General features: G+C 45.7%; 1 protein-coding gene and 1 pseudogene across 1 annotated transcript in view; one reads left to right on the top strand and one right to left on the bottom strand.

Annotated features, from left to right (window-relative positions):
• The window catches only part of Gldn (gliomedin), a 44140-nt gene extending 35804 nt beyond the window's left edge, over nucleotides 1-8336 (bottom strand). Inside the window, 1 exon segment of the mRNA NM_181382.3 lies at nucleotides 7802-8336. Within this exon segment, the coding sequence (NP_852047.2) occupies nucleotides 7802-8164 (363 nt within the window). The 5' untranslated portion in view covers nucleotides 8165-8336.
• Nucleotides 924-1004, top strand: LOC120094446 (small nucleolar RNA SNORD113/SNORD114 family; annotated as a pseudogene).
• Nucleotides 8337-20834: the final 12498 nt, after the last annotated feature.

Here is a 20834-nt window from a genome sequence, read left to right as displayed (position 1 = left end):
GCTTTAGGGGCCTTTTCATCCACATTAAGAAGAGAGTCATTCAATTAAATTCTCAAAAGCAATACTTAAAGCTAAATAATGTGATGGCCACAACATTGCGAGTCTGAGGTCCACATCATAATCTATGCACTGCATGCTGGGATCCTGGTGAGAGATGTTAGAAATAGTCTACTTTGAACACGGAGTTTAAATGTAGATTTAAAAAAATTGGAAATCATGTCTAATAAGACATAATCCCATAGCAAGAGTGCTAATCATCTTGACTGGGTAGTATCTGAGTCAGAAACGATGACAGAGGATTCCCCATAAGCCATGGAAAATCATTGGCTATGTTCCTAGTGACGTCACAGTCATGGCGTTTGATGTGTCAGGAAGAGCCAATCCAAGTGGATTGAAAGCTCAAGCGAGAGATTGGAGAGAGGAGAAGTGATCAAGGCAGATAGCTGTAAATTATGGATGAGTAAAGAGAAAGTTCATCTTTTTGTCATTTTTTTTCTGCGTTTTACTCTCAGAATAGATACCTCTAAGGTGATTTCTACGTTCTTCCTTAGTCTTGAGGTCTGGGATTCCTGGTTTGGGTCAGCAGAATTGCAAGAGTGTGAATTCATCCTATATTCTTCAGTATGATTTTTTTTTTCCTGCATGTAATGCCTCTTCCCGTATGAGTTGATTATCTTGGGAGAGCAACTGTAGACAGTGGTTCAATAAGGAACGCATATGAAAAAAATATGTTCCATGAACTGATTCCAGATGAAGAGTGTGCAGTGACAGAGGTAGTGACCACTGCCAACGATGCTGTAAAGTTTAAAGTACACTCAAGCATCTGGTAGTTAATGTTAGTTTTCAATGGAAATCTTACCAGCACTACTAGTGATCAGCTGCTCAATAAATGCAGCACAATTTAGAGACTGGGGGGATGATGTTAGATCACTGATGACCATAAAAGATGTGGGAGTCGTCTGAGACATGCATGATGACCACAACATTGTGAGTCTGAGGTCCACATAAAGAAAAAAAAAGCTAAATAATGATGGAAAGGTCATTCTTACCCTCTGTGATTTTAGTTTTTCCTATTTACTTTCCATTTTCTTAGGTACAGGGTAAAGCAACACACACCTTTTTCTGCCTTGTTTCCTTTGCTTGGAACGCATCCGGGGGATTAGCTCGCACAGACAGAGCATCTCCTCGTTCTTATTACACCGCTACTTGTCAGTGCTGCAGGATCAGCTTCTTATGCAACTGACAGACGTGGTCATCACAGCCTTTTGTATTCACCAACATTCTGCAGCTAGTGACTCAGAACATGCCACTCATGGGCGTGATAGTCTATCGTGCAAGATATGCTCTCAAGAATGAGACTGCGGGGTCAAAGGGGAAGTGTATTCTCAATTTTTCTAGATTTGCCAAACTGATTTCCTTACCCTAGCAGCCTGGCTACTTCCCTTCAGCTTCCCTGGCACCGTGTGCCAGTCATGGAAAATGATGAAACTCTATTTTAGGGTAGTTGCAGGTTACATTTTAAAATTAAGGTACCTGGGGCTTAGTGGGTAAGGGCACTTGTTCTTGCAGAGAACCCAGGTTTGATTCCCAACATTCACACGGCAATTCCAGTTTTAGGGGATGCGATGCCTTCTTCTGACTTCGTGGGTACCAGGCACGCGCGTGGTGCAGAGACGCACATGTGAGCAGAACACTCATTCATGTTAAGCAAAACAAATTAAAGAAATTGGTTTTCTCCAACATGTTGAAGAGACATTTGGAGGGATGGGAAAGCATTTAAGCAGGGGTGGGAGAAAAGGGGAAGAGAGACAAGTGGCTAAGGTACGTGGGTTACCGAATGTAAGGATGTAAGAAAAATCCTTATGTGAGCACAGCACTTCATAAGCTAATAAAAATAGAATCTAAACATTTAAATAGAACTATCATGAATGGGTAGCCAATGCTTTCCCCAAGATATGGGTTATTAAGTGAAAATCCAGTCACAGGATGCTTCCGTGTAAGTTATCAGTCAAGTAGGCCCCAGAGGCACCCAAAGCACAGGCCACCATCTTCACTCTTGGTATCCCGCCATAACCACGCAAGACCTATGACTGAAGATAGCAAACCCTTTGGTGGCAGGACTTTTAAACTAATCTGGGTACTTCTCATCTGTTGTCCAGCTTTCATGGTGCTGGAAAGTCCTGGACACTGGAGGAAAAAAAGTTGTCAATGGTCTTACCCAGCACTAGGCCCTGCATGCTACACTATCAACTTACCAGGGAAGGTGTGCTCACAGAAACAACAGTGACACGCACACCATGGGGTTGACTAAACTACTTTCTGATTGGATTTGAGACCTGCTTCATAAAAGGGGATTCATGCTTGATACTGTAACTTTGCCAAGAGTCCATGACAAGGGTGGTCATTAACCTACTAACTATTTATGTTCATACCCGTGGTTTAGTGCTGCTCTCAACCCTGGTCAGAAAAAAAGGACTTTTTTATGTGTATGGTATTTGACCCACATATATGTCTGTGCACCATGTACATAAAGTACCCATAGAGTCCAGAAGAGGTCGTGGGCCCCTGAAACTGGAGTTACAGATGCTTGTGAGCTACCCCGTGGGGGCTGGGAATAGAATCTGCAGTCGGTGCCCTCAACTGCTGAGCCGGCTCTCCAGCCCCCAAGGAAATCTCTTTCTGTGTGGATGGCAGGTAATAAAAAAAAAAAAAACCCTCCTAACTGTTCAAAATCTTGAGAATAAGTGATATCTGAGAATTAGCGGTAAGTGAGAATTAGTGGTAAGTGAGACATATATATCAACCTCATCAAGGTTCACAGAACATGGAAGAAGGGACAAACGTAAGAGACAGAGGATGGGCAGTGTTAGGTACCACACCCGATTGGAAAAATAAGATATAAAAATACAGCATGGCTGCTCTTAGGTATGGTGAAGGAAAAGGTTTACTGTAGCATAGCCAGAGGAACCTGGAAGAGTCCAGAGTGAACATGGACAGACTGAGCCACCCTGTGAGAATAGATAGCCAGGAGGAGGAGGAGGAAGAGGGGGAGGAGGAGGAAGAGAGAGAGGGGAGAGAGAGAGGAGAGAAGAGAGGAGAGGAGAGGAGAGGAGAGAGAGGGAGGGAGGGAGGGAGGGAGGGAGAGAGAGAGAGAGAGAGAGAGAGAGAGAGAGAGAGAGAGAGAGAGAACTAGCATAGCCCAAAGGATTGGAGAGTTCAGGGTAAGGGGCTGTGTAACTGGTAGGAACAGAGTGATGCTGGGAGAGACCTGCAGCCAGAATCTGCTTTGATATGTCAAACAGAGACCTCAGCCATTTGTTCCCAGTTTGAGACCTGACCTAAGTAGAGCCGTGAATGCCGCCTTCTGAACATGCTATGTCCATTGCACCCATGAGTTCTCTGCAGCTACAGTTACCTGCAGGAGCTAGAGGGATTCGTTAACATTGTAGCAGGAAGAACTCACTAGACCTGTGGTTACAAAAGAAAAGCAGAAGAGGGCAGGAAGGTGATGTTGGGAGGTACTGGGTGTTTCTAGGGCATCGAGAGCGTGGAATGATACTTTAATGTTTTACTTCCCACTGGATTCTGTTATTGTTTATAGTAGTTGGTTATCAACAATTTTTCTTGGGTTTTCCAGGTAATATAGTAATATAATCTAATGAGAGCCAGACTTTCATTTCTTAACACATATCCAACGACTTTCCTTTGTCTGTTTTCTCTGGCTAATCCTAGGACAAGCTGAGTCACCTAAAGCAAGCAATAGTGGACGGTGCTCTTGGGAAGATTGCTAGTGAGCAGAAAGCTGGTTTTTGAAGGTAAGAGATTCTCATTATATTTTACCTTGATTTGCATGGTAATGGAATACTTTAAAAAGTATTGGAGAGATGGGCCAGTGTTTAAGAACACTTGGTGGGACCCTGTTTGGGTTTCCAGCACCCAGATGGTGGCTCACAACCTTCTGTAACTCTATTGCCAGGTGATCTGAAGCCTTCTGACTCCCAGGCATACACATGGTATACACACAGGTAAAATGCATACCATAAAATCAACCTTTAAAATGATAGAAAATTGGGTGATGGCATCACTTGGCTTTAATCCCAGCACTTGGAAGGCAGAGGCAGGTGGATCTCTGAGTTGAAGTGGAGACTGGCCTGGTCTTACAAAGCAAAATAAAATGGTTAAAAGCACTGGCTACTCTTCCAGAGGACCCTAGTTTTGAGCATGGCGGCTCACAACTGTCTGTAACTCCAGTTCCAGAGGAGCAGACATCCTCACACAGACATATAACTAGGCAAAACAGCAACACACATGTAATTAAAAAATTTAAAAAATATATAGAAAATTAAACAAAGAGCTAGCTAGGTATGGGGCTTAGGAGACTCAGGCAGCTAGAGGGAGATCTCGAGGGTAGCCTATGACATGGTAAAATCCTCTCTAAAATAACAATCTGGTGTAGGTCTTAAACTCTATCAAATGCCCTTTGTAGTCTCAGAAAGTTATTTAATTATATTTATCTTCCTTGAAAAATTATTTGGATTTACTTTAAAATAGAAAACGTAACTTCTTAGAGAGGTATCCAGGCTTTTGAATGACCTCTTAGATGTAGGTGTGTTCTTGGTAGCCATGGCTAACAGTTGCTATGGAGATATACTCACCAGCTTCTGTGCGTTGCAGGTTTTCTATGCTACTTCGATTTTTTTTTTTTAAATGAAAGTTCTGGAGGCTATAGGTTTAGGGACAGAAAAGATAACGGAGCAAAGATACCAGGGTATCAGTAAAGGTAAGATATAAAGAAAGAGGAGGTAGGGGGAGAGGAAAGGGGGAGAAGGAAGCACGTAGAGAGAAGTGGGCAGGGGGTCGGATTGATTCTGCTGGAAGATTACAACAGGTTGTGGGGAAGAGAAACAAGGCAGCAGTGTGCCCCCTATAGGACAGGAGGAGGTAGGTCAGTGCTCATCTTTCTCGTGGGTTCTTGGCACCCCTTGTTCCCTTTCTGGCCAGATGCTCCCCAAGCCATGCCTACTGTCTCACTCAACACCTTTCCTACAAAACATTCACTTGCTCGCAAAACCGTTAATATGCTTGTTTATGTCAAATTAACTGCAATAATTTCTGCAATAATTACTGATTTTTCTTTAAAAGACAAAGTCATTTACAGCTGCCAACCAGAGTGTGTGGAGCAGAATGCCCGTGCTGAGTGGTGTGCCTTTTGTTTTAGCCAAAAAGCACAGAAACAACACACAAGGGAGCGTCTTGGCTAAATAGACCACTCTGGAATGTTATTCAAAAATGCTGCTATTAATCTGCATAGAGCTTGCTTCTTTGTCCTCAGATCTCCAACACAGAGTCTGAGCATGAGGCCCTGGGGTGGATCACTGATCTTACATTCAAGATCTGAAACTATAGAAGAAGGCTCTGGGCATGGATGGGTATTTCAATCCTAAGAAGTAGACATGTCTACTTCCATGATTTATTCTAGAGTCTTCTCTTAGCTGTTAAGACTTCCGAAGACTTATCAAGTCTACTTGAGGTGCCCAGTGATTTTTTTTTAATAAATTGGTTTCTTGAGGAGAAAATTTGTGAGGATGAGAAGTGTATTGCTATAATAAATCAAGACAAACAAACAAAAACAAACAAACAAACAAAGGCATTTCAGCAGTGAAATTGGCTCCATTGCTTAAAGCAAGGTCTGGTGGGAACTGAAAGCATTTAACCCAGATACCTGACTCTCCTCGGGGTCTTATATCAATCTCCTGTCTGTGGGTAAGTTAGTTCTCGGTCCCAGGCCACACTTCAAACTGATCCACTTGGATCCAGGCACCGATAAGGTTTTCGATTTTTCTGATGACTCTAGGGTTCTAGGACCGCCTTACTTAAAATGTGTCCCTCAAACCTGCAGCACTGGTATTGGTGGGCACTTGTTAGCCATGCAGAATTTTGTATCTTAGAACAGTGGTTCTTAACTTCTGGATCATGACACCCATAGGGGGCCGCATATCAGATCGTTACATTACGATTCATAACAGGAGTAAAATTACAGTTGTGGAGTATTGAGGAAATGATTTGATGGTTGGGGGTCACCACAGCCTGAGGAACTATCTTAAAGGGTTGCAGCATTAGGAGGGTTGAGAACCACTGTCCTAGACCATATGAATCAAGACCTGCATGGCACAACATTCACAGGATACGTATGTGCACTGTAGAGTTGTAGAATACATATGGCGCCGGACGACTTCCATGAAGACTACACCCATCAGTGTGATCCCTGTATTCTGGATCTCCCTTGGTGACTCTAAAAGGCCACAGCACATGCACTGCAGATGTGAGATCAGCGGGTGCTGCTAGCCGCTAGCCTCAGTTTCTGTGCTCATCTGTAACAGCAGCAGGCGTTCAGCGTGACCTGGGAAATGAACTCACTCTCTTCTGTTAGTGGCTGAATAGGCTGCAGTTTTCATCCAAACCGTCTACCTTAAAAGCAGGATTAAAGGTATAAAGTGCTGCTCAGATGGATCTCCCTTAGAAGGGTTTTTAAAAACCCTTAAAGTGCAGAACGAAGGGCCAAGAGAGTGGCCTAGAATTCCCTCAGCGAGTCCTCTTTGTCTTACAGAGGCTGTAGTTTCTGAAATTTTTGCTTAGGCTTGAGTTTTAGATGTTTACTTAAGTAAAAATGTAGAGCCAGAAATGGAAAGACCTTTTTTTTTTGCAAACTAGGTATTTGAAGTGTGTAGTGTTTGTAGTGCTAAAAGCCTTTAAGCTCACACACGGTCTTTGAAAGCTTCTTTAATAACAGCAAATGTTTACAGTAGACTTCTCTTCAAATATGTAGGATTCCAAAGTATGGCTCGCCTGACTTGGAGGGACAATCAGACATGTTCTAATTTATGAAGTGAAACAAGACCATAGCTGTTGTACAGGATGAAGGGAATGGGAAGAGAAAAGAGCACGGGTTGTGACCTGAGGTAGCTATCAAAGAACCAAGGGTGCAAATCAACCAAAGGGAACTCCCAAAAACTGGAAGGAAGGAGTTTTTTCTTTAAAAGTCTTTCCTGTAGAGTAGTGTTTCTTAAATCTCAGGAAAAGAATGTGCAAATGGAATAGCTCAGAGAATGTGGAGGGACCCAGGGGTGTTGTGGCACATGCCTGTAATCCTGCCACCAAGGCGATGGGAGAGCTGCAGTCCAAGGTCACCCTTGGCTACACAGCCAGTTGAAGGACAACCTTCCCTGGATGCACACATTGAAAGTATGAGAATGCTCACACACCAGCAGTTCTGGCTTTCCATTCTTCTGAGCAACCCACAGGCCCCACATTAAGAACCTCCGCTTCATCAGTGCGTATTCGCATGCTAATAACAGTTACACCGCATCAATTCCTCCTGTTTGGGACAGCTTGAGAGCCAGGAAGAAGTTCCAGCATATAGGTGGGAACTTTGGTCGTAGTTTTACAGGGATGAGCCCAGGCCAGATGGGAAGCCGAGCTACTAGAGTATACCATTCTGGGTGTCACTTCACACCCAGAAAACTTTTGTCAAAAGTTGGCAAAGGCTCTTAACTTTCTGCTCACGCTCCTCATTTACCTGAAGACTCAAAAGATGTCAGAAGTGAAGACTTGCCCTGCATGATCCCTGTAGATGAAGACACTGATCTCAAAAGAGTTAAGCAGCTTACCAGGATGACCTCCTTAACCACATAGATACCCAAGATTCTCTCCAGGACTTTGCCCCTGGCCAAGGGATCCTAGCTCCCATCACCTCCCGCTGTCCAGCCTGACCCGGGCACCACTGGGACGAGCCCCTGCCTACCGGCACCATGCTGTAGGTCATCATCATCATCATGTCCTGGCTCTCCGCGCGGATGTGTGACGCAGGCTCGCCGCCGTGGCTGCGCTTATTGCGCGCTGCACTCATGGGGTCCTGGGGTGGTTCGGGGACTCGGGCTGGCGCACGACTTAATTCAGCTAGAAAGGCGCGTAGGGCGCTGTCCTCGCGCTGCTCCTGGCCGTGTTGCGCCTCCAGTGCCCGCAGCGCCGCGCTCAGCTCGCGCCACTGGTACAGCACGAACACGGTGCCCACGGCGTTCAGCACTGACAGCAGCGCCACGGCCATCAGGGCGCCTCGCAGTCCCCAGCCTGTAGCCCCTTGGCCTCGCTCTGCGGCTCGGGTCATGTCTCTGTGCTCAGGCCGAACGACTCAGGGCAGCACTGGGCCTCCTCCCGCAGTGGCAGGTTTTATACCCTCGCGCGAGTGGTGGGCTGGTGGCAGAGTCGTGAGTCAAGCTGCCTTTAGACCCGTCTGGCGAGGCGGGTTGGGGACAGTAATCGTGGCGCCCCAGAAGCCCAGAGGGACAGGCAGACAGCAAGGGGGTGAGAAGCCAGCGGAGACAAGTGCGGAGGAGGGGCGACCAAGCAAATAGCAAACAGGCCTCCCTTCCTTTTCTTGCTGTCCTGCCCGTGGGCATTGCCAGGGCCCAGACAGGCATAGTCAGGGTCAGACTGAGGGGGAGGGCAGGAATTCTTAAAGCCTGAGAAGTTTCTAGATTCCACCCCCTTCTCCCTCCAGTCGTCTTTGGAGAAAACCAAAAGCATGCCCAAACGCCCTGTTCTTGGGAGGTCTGCTGCTTGGGCACAGACCCAGGCTGCCCATCACCCCTCCTCAAGGCCACCATGTGCCCATGGAAGACCCTAAGAGATCTTTCACAGAACGGGAACAGTTGAAGACAGGTTGGCATTAGAAGTATTAAAAAGTCACCCAGAAGAGCCAAGTCAGCTCAGCAAGCAGGGATCGTCCGGAAGATGACTTCTAGGACTAAGTCACGAACTTTCCCTTGAGATCCAGACCAGAGAGGCAGCAGAATGATGAGGAAAAGGGGTTTTAGAGACCTGGTTCCAAAGCCAGCGGCTGATGCCAGACATCTGGGAGTGGTGTGGTCCCCCGGTGTTGTTTCTCACCCCTCCTCCTCCTAAGCTGGAGATCAAAGCCAGGGTTTTGCAATAGCCAGGCAAGAGCGCTCTACTTCAGAGCCTCACAGGATTTCACTACATAGCTGAGGCTGGTCTTGAACTCACTCTTGCTTAGCTGGCACTACAGGCGTATTTTCCATTTTATGTATTTATTATTTTATGTGTGTGGATGTTTTGTCTGTGTGTGATTGTGTACTAGGTGTATGCCTAGTGCCTACAGAGGACAGAAGGAAGGCACCCGAGTTAAGGAGCTGTCTGCCTCCACGTAGGTGCTGGGAATTGAACCTGGGTCCTTCGGAAGAGCAGCCAATGTTTTTAACCATCGATCCATCTCTCCAGTCCCTACCTGGGATATTCTAAGCAAATTCCTGGAAACATATTGAAGTTCCTTTCAGCTGAAGGGCTGCAGAGCCTGCTGAGGCCTGGGAACCTCTTTAGGCTCCATTAACCTTTTCCCTTTCATAGCCAACAGCCTCGCTTTCCTCCAAGCTCAGGTGCCTGCTCTGCCTTAAGAGTTACTGTTCAATGCCGGGTACAGTGATGCGCATCTAAAAATAAACCCAGCACCCGGAGGCTGAAACAGCAGTGTCCTAAGTTGGAGGCCAGACTGGATGACTCAGTGCTAATGGGACCCCTGTGTCGAACCTTCTCCCACACCACCTTCTCTTGAGCTGAATCACTTCAGAGCCTCTTCAGAAGACCTCGTCACTCTTTGTCAGCTTCTCCCAGAACGGCACTACTGCCCTAGAGATCCAGGACTTCCAGGGGGCCCTGGTCAGACGAGAAGACTCAAGTAGAAGCCAATATTGCTTCGTCTAGAGTCAGTTAGCCCAAAGAGACAGTGGCTCTCTGCAGCCAGCTCACCTGGAGTAGTCAAGGACAAGGACTCTTTTAGCTCTTCTAGCCTGAGAGCCACCACTGGTTGAGCCAGTCCTGGGGAAAGAATAGATCATGGTAGGGATGGGACAGGAGAGGCAAAGGAACAGTGGAGCTTTGGATGTCCCTCCATAGCCACTGCCACCCAACTCATGCTGGTGGCCTCCCTGTGAAAGGAGAGAATATGCAGTTTGGATCAGACTTATTTTCAGGGCGAACTATGGCAAGGCCTTTGGAGAAGCTCAAGACAATGGAAGCTCCATCTTAACTACAGTCCTGAGTCCAGCTTCAGATCCTTGGTTTCTGACCAACTTGAGTATTTTTAGAAGAGCAGTGGCATGCAATGGGATTTAGAAAGCAGGAAGGGTCCAGATATGCTACCTGGAGGGGGATGACATCAATATCAATAACTTCTTCCAGTTCCTCCCATCTCCATCATTATATCCTGTCGGAAGAATTGTTGTATATCCTTTCTTTCTAATCCATGCTAGGACTGGGCTACAGAGAGAAAGCATGGAGAGACAGAGTTGGGGATCAGCACCCATAGGCTCTCAACTTAATTCAGTGACCCTTTTACTGAGCCCTTCCTGTGTGTCGGCCTCTGGTGTGGGCATCGAAGATACAGGAGTGAGCGAGACAATCAGTGCAGACGGTGGGAACACCATGGGTCCTGCTGAGCTTTTCTTTATCCTACTGTTCATTACAGATGACCTGTCACCAACACCATCAGCAACACAAGGTTCCAGAGCTCAGGTGACAGATTTGTTGGTCCTTGTCATTCCCAACTGGTGAGGTGGTCAAAATGGGTATTTGGTAACTGTCTACCACATGAGCAGCTGAATGAACAAGTGAAAGGTCATGAGTGACATTTCTAGGAACACGTATGTGTGGTGCTGGAGTCACTTACCATGAACGTGGCATGTTGACATGCCATGGAGCTGGTGCTTCACTTTCCTTGCAAGGCTGGTTTCCAATGTGTGGAAGCTTGGCGTTAGCCTGACATGTACTTTTTCTTTGAGGTCAGGACCACTGCTGGAGATAGAATGGAGATGAGGAGTCACCAGAACCCCTTAAGCTGCTCCTCCTGGCATCTGGGACTCAAAAGGCTTGTGGCATGGCCACCTAATAGGTGGGGCATGGGGGCTACTGTACTGGAGCCAAGGGAAAGGCGGGAGAAGGGTAAAGGAAGGCTGGCCCCTTCCAGTGAGACACTTCCTCAGACTTTCCATGCAGGAATTTGAGAAAATTAAGAGTGGACATGATGCTGTCACCTGTCAGAAGGCTACCCTCTATCACCCCTCATGGTGCCTCTAACCAGCTGTCTTTCCCTGCTCTCTTTCCTATTTTCCTTCTGGCTCCTGTCTGTGACCCTCTTACCACCAGAGTGTCATGGCAACACCTTATTCCTTCACTGGTTTATTATTCTATGCTGCCATTTCCTCATCAAGACCAAGTGTCCCCTTTCAGTGAACTCTGCAAGCCCCACTGGTTCATGAACATGGGCTTTGGAATCTAGAGGTACAGTGTCCCCATCATTTTCTTCCGACAGCTCAGATTTGTGCCAAGTAGATGCTTTCTGAGAACTGCACTTTCAAAATTCTTATAATTCTATTCTCTCTCTCTCTCTCTCTCTCTCTCTCTCTCTCTCTCTCATCTATCTCTATCTATCTATCTATCTATCTATCTATCTATCTATCTATCTATCATCTATCTATGTGTATACGTGCACCTGTATCATAGCATACATATGGGAATCACAGGACATCTTGCCAGACATGGTTCTTCCTTCCAGTATGTGGGCCCCAAGGGATGGAACTCAGGTTGTCAGGCCTGGTGACACGTGCCTTTGCCCTGAGATGTCCTGATGGCCTAAAATTGAACTTTTAAGAGCTTCAGAAACTTTTAAAACTTGAGTTTTTTGCTTGAGTTATTCTGACTTTGAGATTGGTTCTGTGAGGCCCTCATCTGCTGATTCCTAAGCCTCTTGAGATTTCTTGAGAGGCAGATGCATTTACACAGTGCGACCTGCCTGGTTCTCTTCTTGATGGGCTGGTTCTTTCTACTTATTAATTTCAGAAAAAAATTTAGCTATCAGTCTGGCTTTCTTTATTGACACAGGAGATTCGAGGTACGGTGGAGGTACAGGGAGATACACAAATTTCCTCCACTGGAGACCAAAGAAGCCAAGAATACAGTGTGCTGCCTTCACAATGAGGAACAATTTTTCCATTAAAAAGCAGATACTTTTTCCCCCAGAGGCTAAATAGTAGTCGCCAAAATGAGTTCTATCTAGCTAACTTTAGGGCTCCAGAGAATAGAATCAAACCAAGAAATGTTCACCAGCTCGTCCCATAGCATGCTTCCCCGATTGTGAGGTGAATAATTTTATTTAATATAAGTTCTTAGATACTTTGATCTTCTATAATAAGAATCAGCGTTATTCTGTGACTTCAGTGCTTTGCTGTCTCTCTGCTGCCTGCTGTCCCCTGTCAGTGAATGAGGAGTCTCTTTGAAAGATGTCATTGTATATAGCCTTCGTTCAACCTCAGTTTAACTCTCATCGCCACTATTAACTAATTAGTAGAGGTAATTAATTAATTTTAGAGACAGGGTCCCATGTAGCTCAATCTGGCCTCAAGCTCACCGTGTTGCTGAGGGTGACCTCGAACTCTTGATTCTCTTGCTTCTCCTGGATGCGAGGACTTTAGGCACACACCACTACCCTTGGTTCTGCCCTGCAATGGGGGATGTGTCTCATTACGCAGTCAAGGTTGTTCTTGAACTCTTGTTTTCCTGCCTCGGCATCTTGACTGCTAGGATTATAGATTTGTGTCAGGATACTTGGCTCCAAAGGAGAATGATTCTAAACAGAGCTGTGAGATAAATGCTATGGCAGAAGGAGTGAAATTCTATAAAATCACATGGCTGGGGATCCTGTTCTAGACCAAAGGGTACGGAGCTGGTAAAGACTTTCCCGTTAGAAAGAATGCCTAAGGCTGGAACAGTCGCCAGACCAAACAAGGCAGGGCAGGGATGGAGTCTCAGAGAGAGGGCACACAGGGTTCCACAGCAGTAGGTGTTATGGTTTATGTGAGGTAAGGGTAAACGCAGCATGGCTGCAGCATAGATAACGTCCAGAACAGGAGAGGAGAGGGAAGAGGCAGAGGCTGAATCAGAGGCTGAACTGTATGAGTGGAACCTTCATGGTTGGGGTCCTTAATGTGAATGCGCTGGAAAGCCATGAGGAGTTTTAACTGTGAAGAACAGGGACTGGTACACGACAGATTTGCATGCTAAAAAATAACTTTTTATTACCAACACTTGCAGTCACTCGAAAAGCTCTAGATGATCTCTCCCTCCACCAAGGTTAACCTTGACTCTTCTACAATCTTTTCAAATGAACCAAGAGTGTTACTTTCTGGAATGTAACAGCTTCATCTGCATACATAAAGAATACAGAAAAACAGACCTGTGGCTAATTTAGTATCTGGTGGCTAATAATGATCTTTGTTTGGTATCGTTGGTTTGAGACAGGATGCACATGCATCCAAGTCATGCTACACAGCTGGGAGTGATTTTGAGGTCCTGATCTTCCCGCCTTCACATTCCCGTGTTGGAAACACAGGCAGGCACCACGACGTCTGGCCTTTTCCGGTTGTTTTTTGTGCTGTGTATCTCTAGCTGATCTGGTAGTTGCTAGGTAGCCCATATTTAGTCTCAAACTCTGCAATTCTCTTGTGTCAGTCTTCCAATGCTGGCATCTGGGCATGAGCTATCACACCCTGTTTGTTTTCTAGTGCAGGTTCTCATAATATATAGTACGCTTCCCATTTTCTTAGAAATCAGCTTCAGAACCTCAAGGTGACAGTATTAAATCAGGGCATCTCTGGAGTTAGGAAAAAGAACTGGTGACTTTGCTATGTTTGGGAGATTTGAGTCCAAGTAGGGTAGGGACCCATAGACTTCCACCTAACACACAGCTCAGTATTTTAGACCTTTGAGTCACCTGCTTATTGTTAGATGCAAAGCTGCTCATGGTTGTAGCTGTGGAATTCCAACCTCTCCGTCATCAGCCTCTGCCCTGAATCCTAATATAGGTCACTGTAGCAACTGTATTGTCATAGGTTGATGTCAAGGTGGAACCCGAGGTGCAAAATGTTTCTTAGAGATCCGTACCTGTAAAGGAATGGGTGGGGAACCAGAATTTAGCTTATCTGTCTAACTCAATTCAACCCTGCAAACCCTGGGCAGCTCACCACTGAACTGAAAACTGTGGGACTGCCCATCAAAATATCTGTACTACGCCAGCCATGGTAGCTCATAGGTAACCCCAACATTCAGGAGGCTGAGGCAGGGTGACTGTTACCAGACTTCTCTGGGTTATATAATGAGTCTCAGGCCAGCCTGGGTAATAGTGTAAGACCCTGAATCAAAGTGAATGTTCTCTGTGTCAGACGGAATGGCTGGCCGGCTTCTCACTGTTCTCCTTGGTTACAGAGCAGATCAGGCTGTCCACAGATGGGTGAGACCTTGGGCTAGGTGTCTTTCTGCAGCAGATATAGGTCCTAACTTCAACCCCGAGCCCAGGGAAGGCAAGGCTTTTGCTGAAGGGGAATCTGGAGCGTCCCCATATCTATCTGTTAATCACCCAATTTGTGTTAGACACAGGGCTGCCAGTTCTCTGGGTGACTGAATTATGACCAGGTCAGATGTAGAGATGAACCTTTTTCATGTGCAGATGTGGCTTTTCAGTGAAGAACAAAGGTTGTGCTCAGAAAGGATTAGAATATGAAGCTTTAGGCTCAGGTTCTGTGAGACTGTGAGGATTACTTAGGAATTTGAAACTGCTGATTCCATGGGTGTGAGTTAATGCCGCAAGGCTCTACTTCTGAAACCTGAGCTATTGCTTTTGAAAGGCTAGAACCTCACCAGGCTGGAAAGACACACAGGCTCACCAGTAGCTGGAACTCCAGGGGCTATAACATCCTCCTCGTACCTCTGCAGGCTTGTGCTTACAAGTGGTGCACTGACATGCATGTAAAATGTATACATATAAAATGCATAAGTATAAAAGGCATGCATATAAAATGAAATAAAAATCTAAAGCAGCAACAGCAGCAACAACAAAACCAAAAGCAAGTAAACCCTCGGGTGGATAAGGGCACTTCTATTTTCAAAGACCTTTCCTATGTCATTTGAGTCCCATAATAGGCTTGTGAAGTGGGTGGGTCTTTAAAATTTTTTTTTAATGTGGTACTGGGTGTGGAACCTAGAGCTTTGTGCAGGGTAAGCATATGATGTTACCACTGAGCAATGTGCCCGGCTGGAGGGTACATCCTATACAGTTAAGCATCCACAGTCAAGATATTAAAAACATTCACACACACACACACACACACACACACACACACACACACACACATGCACACACACACACACACACACACACATGCTCATTGATGGTGGGAACCATTTGGGTCCAAAGCTGGCCTTCAAGGTAATGAGGAGACAGTAAGAGAATAAGGTTGTGGGAGATTTCAGATTGGTGAGGTAGAAAAGGACTCAGGGTGGTATTTGGTTCCAAGAGTAGAAGACCCAAGCCAGGGAAGCATCGAATGGCTGACTGTTGCACATATAAGTCAGACAAGAGTAGCCATCAGGTACTGGTTTAGCAATTTTACGAAGAGTATGGAGGGATCAGTGACACTAAGGCCATGATTTACTTCGAGACTAGGTGAGGAAACTGCCATCACTGTAGCTCACAGACAAATATGGGTCCTGGAGGAAAGATGCATTTGAGACCAGTAAGAGTATAAAACCTCTCCTCAGTGACTTTGGAAGCCAGAGTGATAAGCAGACAGACCGCAGCCCTCCAGAGACCGGGTGTAAGTACCGGAGCCCCAGTAGTGCTGAGGCTGGAGAAGATGGCATCCGCAGAGCCCAGAGACTGCAACTTAGAAGGAAGGCCCCACTGCAGAACAGGCTCAGCTCCAATCCTGTGCCCTGAACTGAGAGGAGCTGAGAAGCCCAGACCTTCCAGACACTGTCTGAAGGCTGTGAGAGTGGACCCTGTCCCTTGATTCCCCCAGTTCTGAGATTATGAAGTGATACCTAAAGCTGCTTTTACTGAAAAAAGCACTAACCCCTTACTTGTGCCTACCAGGTTGAAAGCTCTGCCTTCATTGTGTGTCTGTCTCTTTACATTTATTTATTTATTTATTTATTTATTTATTTATTTATTTATTTATTTATTTTATTAACTTGAGTATTTCTTATTTACATTTCGAGTGTTATTCCCTTTCCCAGTTTCCGGGCAAACATCCCCCTAACCCCTTCCCCTCCCCTTCTTTATCGGTGTTCCCCTCCCCATCCTCCCCCCATTGCCGCCCTCCCCCCAACAATCACGTTCACTGGGGGTTCAGTCTTAGCAGGACCCAGGGCTTCCCCTTCCACTGGTGATCTTACTAGGATATTCATTGCTACCTATGAGGTCAGAGTCCAGGGTCAGTCCATGTATAGTTTTTAGGTAGTGGCTTAGTCCCTGGAAGCTCTAGTTGCTTGGCATTGTTGTTCATATGGGGTCTCGAGCCCCTTCAAGCTCTTCTAGTTCTTTCTCTGATTCCTTCAACGGGGGTCCTATTCTCAGAGTGAATGGTACGTGGATGGCAGCAGCTGGTTCTCTCACCATGTAGGTACCTGGAGTCAAACTCAAGATTGTCAGAGTTGATGGTAAGTCTCCCTCACTCCCCGAGCCTTCTTGTTGGCCCTGTCACCTTTACTTTGGCTGATGGTGCAAAGATTAAGTCATTGTCCTAAACCTCTAGTCTGTTTGGACTCCAGCAAGGGACAAGCAAACCCTTCCATTTCATAAAGACAATTGTCCTTGATGGTGAGGCTGAACCCCCAGAGGCCAGTTAACACTTGAAGATCACCTTGTCTCATAGGATCACAAGATTTTTTCCAAACCACCTTGCAGAACCAGAATCTAGCCAATGACCAAGCAGACCATACCTTGATATGGACTTGTTTAAAAAAAATATTGTCTGTCTGTGTGCCTGTCATAGCCCAAGTATAGCGATCAGGGGACAACTTTCTTTCTACCAGGTGAGTATGAGATTTCTTTCGACCAAAGGATAAAATTCAGATCATCAGGCTGGTTGGCAAGTATCTTTGCCTTCTGAGCCATTTTACTAGACCAGGACTTCTTAATTTAAAAAGGGAGAGGGTGCTGGGGCCAGTGACAAGGCCTCTGCTGCAGCCTCTGTGCTGCTTTTCAGGGCAAACAGCACACAGAGTGGGATGATCACACTAAAACTGGGAAGTATTCAGTGCAGCCAGGCCAAAGACATTCAGTTCTCCACATTTATTTCCATCAGCGTCATTCGCTTCCAACAAATAGCAGGGTCGCCAGCGAGAATGACCAGGGAGCCAGCAGGATGACTCATCAGGGAGGGGGGCTTGCCGCCAAGCCCGACAACTGGAGCCCAGTCCCTGGTACCCACATGGCAGGAAGAGAGAACCAATTTCGACACATTGTCTTCTGAACCTCCAGGCTTGTGCTATGGTATGTTTGCCCCGCCTTCCACACAAATAAACATGGTCGTAATTTAAAAAATATTTTAATCTTTTATTCTTTGCTAATGTACACATATTCAATGTATGTTGATAACATTCAACCCCCTTTCTTTCTCTGACTCCCTGGGTCCCCCCCCCATCTCTCTCCCTATTTCATGTCTGGTTTATTTTTATAACCTATGGAGCCAGTTAATATTGTCTATATCTCAGTGTGTGGGGGACCATTCAGTGCGGCACGGGCAACCTACCAATGGCCACATTCCAAAGAAAAGTGACTCTCTTTTCCCCTAGCAGCTATTAACTACCAATGGTGCCTTAGCCAGGCATTGCTTGGTGGCCTCTCCCTAGCCACACTGGCACTGTGACTGGCTTGAACTTGTGAAAGTCTTGTAGAGGCGGTACCCACACTATTCTGATTTCGTGTGTGCAACAGCCAGAAGACGGAGTTTCACAGAACTCCTTCCCCCACCCTCCAGTTTTCACATTCTTCCTGCCTCTCCTTCTGCCGAGTTTCTTGAACCTTGGCCTCTGGGAAGGTTGATAGACTTCACTCCTCCAGAGTCACATCTATGGCTGGGCACTCAAAAAAAAAATCACTTAATCTCAAGACTTTGAACAGTTAGGACTTTCTGCGCTAACCGCTACCTACTGCGAAAGGAAGCATCTATGTTCACAGTGGAGGGCAACGTGAATTCATGCATACGAACATAAATATAAGGCAGCTGGACAACATTTATCAAACTAACAGTAGCAGGTTTCCCACCAGGCCTGAGACCTTTTGGCCAGGTTTACAGTACCAGGTATGTATTCCCTCCTACAGAGTAGGTCTCAAATCCAAGCAGGGGACGGTTGGTGACCTCCCTATAACAGTCATGCCATTATGACACCTGTGGACACGTCTTGCCTAGCAGGTTGGTATTGTAGCATTCAGGGTCCAGTACTAGGTGAGATCACTGATGTCTTTTCTCTCTCAGCAGTCTGCAAAACATCTTCCAGCGCCAGGAAAGCTAGTCAGCAGGGGGAGGGGGAAAGGGGGATCGATCACAGGTCAGTTAGAAGTTGATTTCTCTATGTCTGGCAACCAGAGGGTGTTATATCTTCATCAATAAGGTTTTAGTATCTAATTGTGGTGGGCAACCAAGGGCAATAACACTGGCCTGTGTTGTTTTGGGAGCCTCTGGGGTCCCCAGAGAAGTTTCCTCTGACAGGCACTGAGGTTTTTATTTAATAGCCCATGTCTTTTGGGAAAGCAGTGTCTACCATTGCAAAATACCTCTGTTTAATTTCCTTTTATTAAATTATATTTTAAATTAGCTTACAAGTTGGTGGATGTTTTTTTTATTACATCCTTAGTTTTGATTAACTCACCCCTACCCACTCCTTTCCCTGTCTTCCTGCCCCGAGTCCTGCTTAGTACATCTATTTTCCTCCTCCACCTTCCCCTCCTCCTCCTCATCTTCCTCCTCTCCCTCCCCCTCCCTACCCTTCCCCTTCCTTCTTCTTCCTCTTCCTCCTCCTCTTCCTCTTCTTCTTCCTCCTCCTCTTCTTCCTCCTCCTCCTCTTACTCCTCCTTTTCCTGTTGTATTTTTTACTTAGGTCACCAAGTTATAGGTTTTCACACAACCTTTTCACTTCATTTTGGTTAACCATTTCATTTCCAACCCTGCCACCCCACTTCCTGGTTGAATCTCTGTCTCCAGTGTTCTTCCCTCTTTAGTTCCATTTTACCTGGACTCTTTGACCTTCCTGTCTCTTGATGCCCCGCCCCCCCAACTCATGGCTCCATTTCTAGTTTCCTGGATTCGACATATATTCCACATTAAACACACAAAAGATTTGAAGCCAGGATCCATTTTCCTTATTCATTCATCGGTTGACGGACATCTAATGGATCACGGACCTCAGTTTAAACCCTGATACCGAGAACAATTCTGGAGGAAACTAGTGTATAAATCAAGACATAGGTACAGTAAGTGTTTTCTCAAGCCATAGGAAGTAAGACCAGGAGTTGGCAAACGGGAGCTCGTGAAACTGAAAAGTTTCTGTGCAATTGAGAACATGAAAAGGCGTCCTTACCAGCTGTAATCTGACAGACAACTGGTGTCCAGATTACACAAACAAAATCTATGCCAAGGATCCAAACAACCCGGTTTTAAAATGGGCTATGGAATTTAATAGAAAGTTCTCAAAAGAAGAAACGCCAATGCTTAGTAAACACTTAAAATCGCTTTACGATTCTATCTACTCCAGTCAGAACGGCCATCAGCAGACATGCAAATGACCATGCATGCTGGGACGGATGAGGGAACAGGAAACCCTTGTACACTGTCTCTGGGAGTGGAAGTTGGTGTCTAGCTACACTTCTGGCCATATATACTCTGTGGAATTTTATTCTTTCTATAGAGACACTTGCACATACGTGTTCACTGATACTCTGTTCATAATAAATAGAAAGTATTTATACTTAAATAAAATAGAATAAGATAAAATGAAAATCGTCACATGGTAGTTGGGTAATCCAAGGTAACAGAAAAAAGATCCAAGAGAAGGCACAAGACTCAGAGGCACATTCAGGAGTCTCCTAATGCACTAAACTGAAAGTTACCGTATATCTGCAGAGGGCTTGGTGCAGACCCATACAGGCCCTCTGACTGCAAATTCAGTCTCTATGAGTTCATATGAGTTTTGCTCGATTGTTTTTGAGGGTCATGTCATCATGGTGTCCTCTGTCCCCTTTGTCTTCTCAATTTCTTCTGTCTCCTCTTCCATAAGGTTTCCTGAGTTCTGAGGGAAGGGATTTTATGGAGACATCTAGTTTAGAGCTGTGTTCCAAGATCTCTCTCTTTCCCTCTTTCCCTCTTTCCCTCTCTCTTTCCCTCCCTCTTCCCCACCCTCTGTGTGTAGTGTCTAGCTGTTGGTCTCTGTATTTGTTCTCATCCACTGCAGGAGGAAGCTTCTCTGATGATGGCTGAACCAGGCACTGATCTGAGTATAGCAGAATGTCATTAGGAGTCATTTTATTGTTCCTTTTTTTAAACAAGGGTTTTGGTTTTACTCTAGGTCTCTGGACTATCTAGTTTCTGGTTCTCAGATTCCAAGCAGTGTCGGAGGTGGGTTCCATCTCATGGAGTGGGCCTTAAGTCAAATCAGAAATTGTTTGGTTACTCCCACAAGGCTTGTGCCACCATTGCCCTGGTATATTTTGCAGGCATGACAGATTGTAGATGAAAGGTTTTGTGTTTAGGTTGGTGTTTACTTTTTTCTTCTGGTTGCCTGAAGAGTAAAGAAAGGGGCTTCTTGATTTGTGTGTGGCTCTTGCTCAACTGCACTAGTGCTTCCTGGGTTTATAACTAAAGTTTATATTAGCACCCACCAATGGACCATTGGAATCACTGGACCCCCGCTATCTGTTCTTCTTTCCGATG

The sequence above is a fragment of the Rattus norvegicus genome, chromosome 8, assembly GCF_021556685.1.
Source record: "Rattus norvegicus strain SHRSP/BbbUtx chromosome 8, alternate assembly SHRSP_T2T, whole genome shotgun sequence".
In the NCBI taxonomy this organism is placed as follows: Eukaryota; Metazoa; Chordata; class Mammalia; order Rodentia; family Muridae; genus Rattus; species Rattus norvegicus.
Note: the sequence above shows the minus strand (reverse complement) of the source record. Positions and strands in the feature narration are given on the sequence as shown.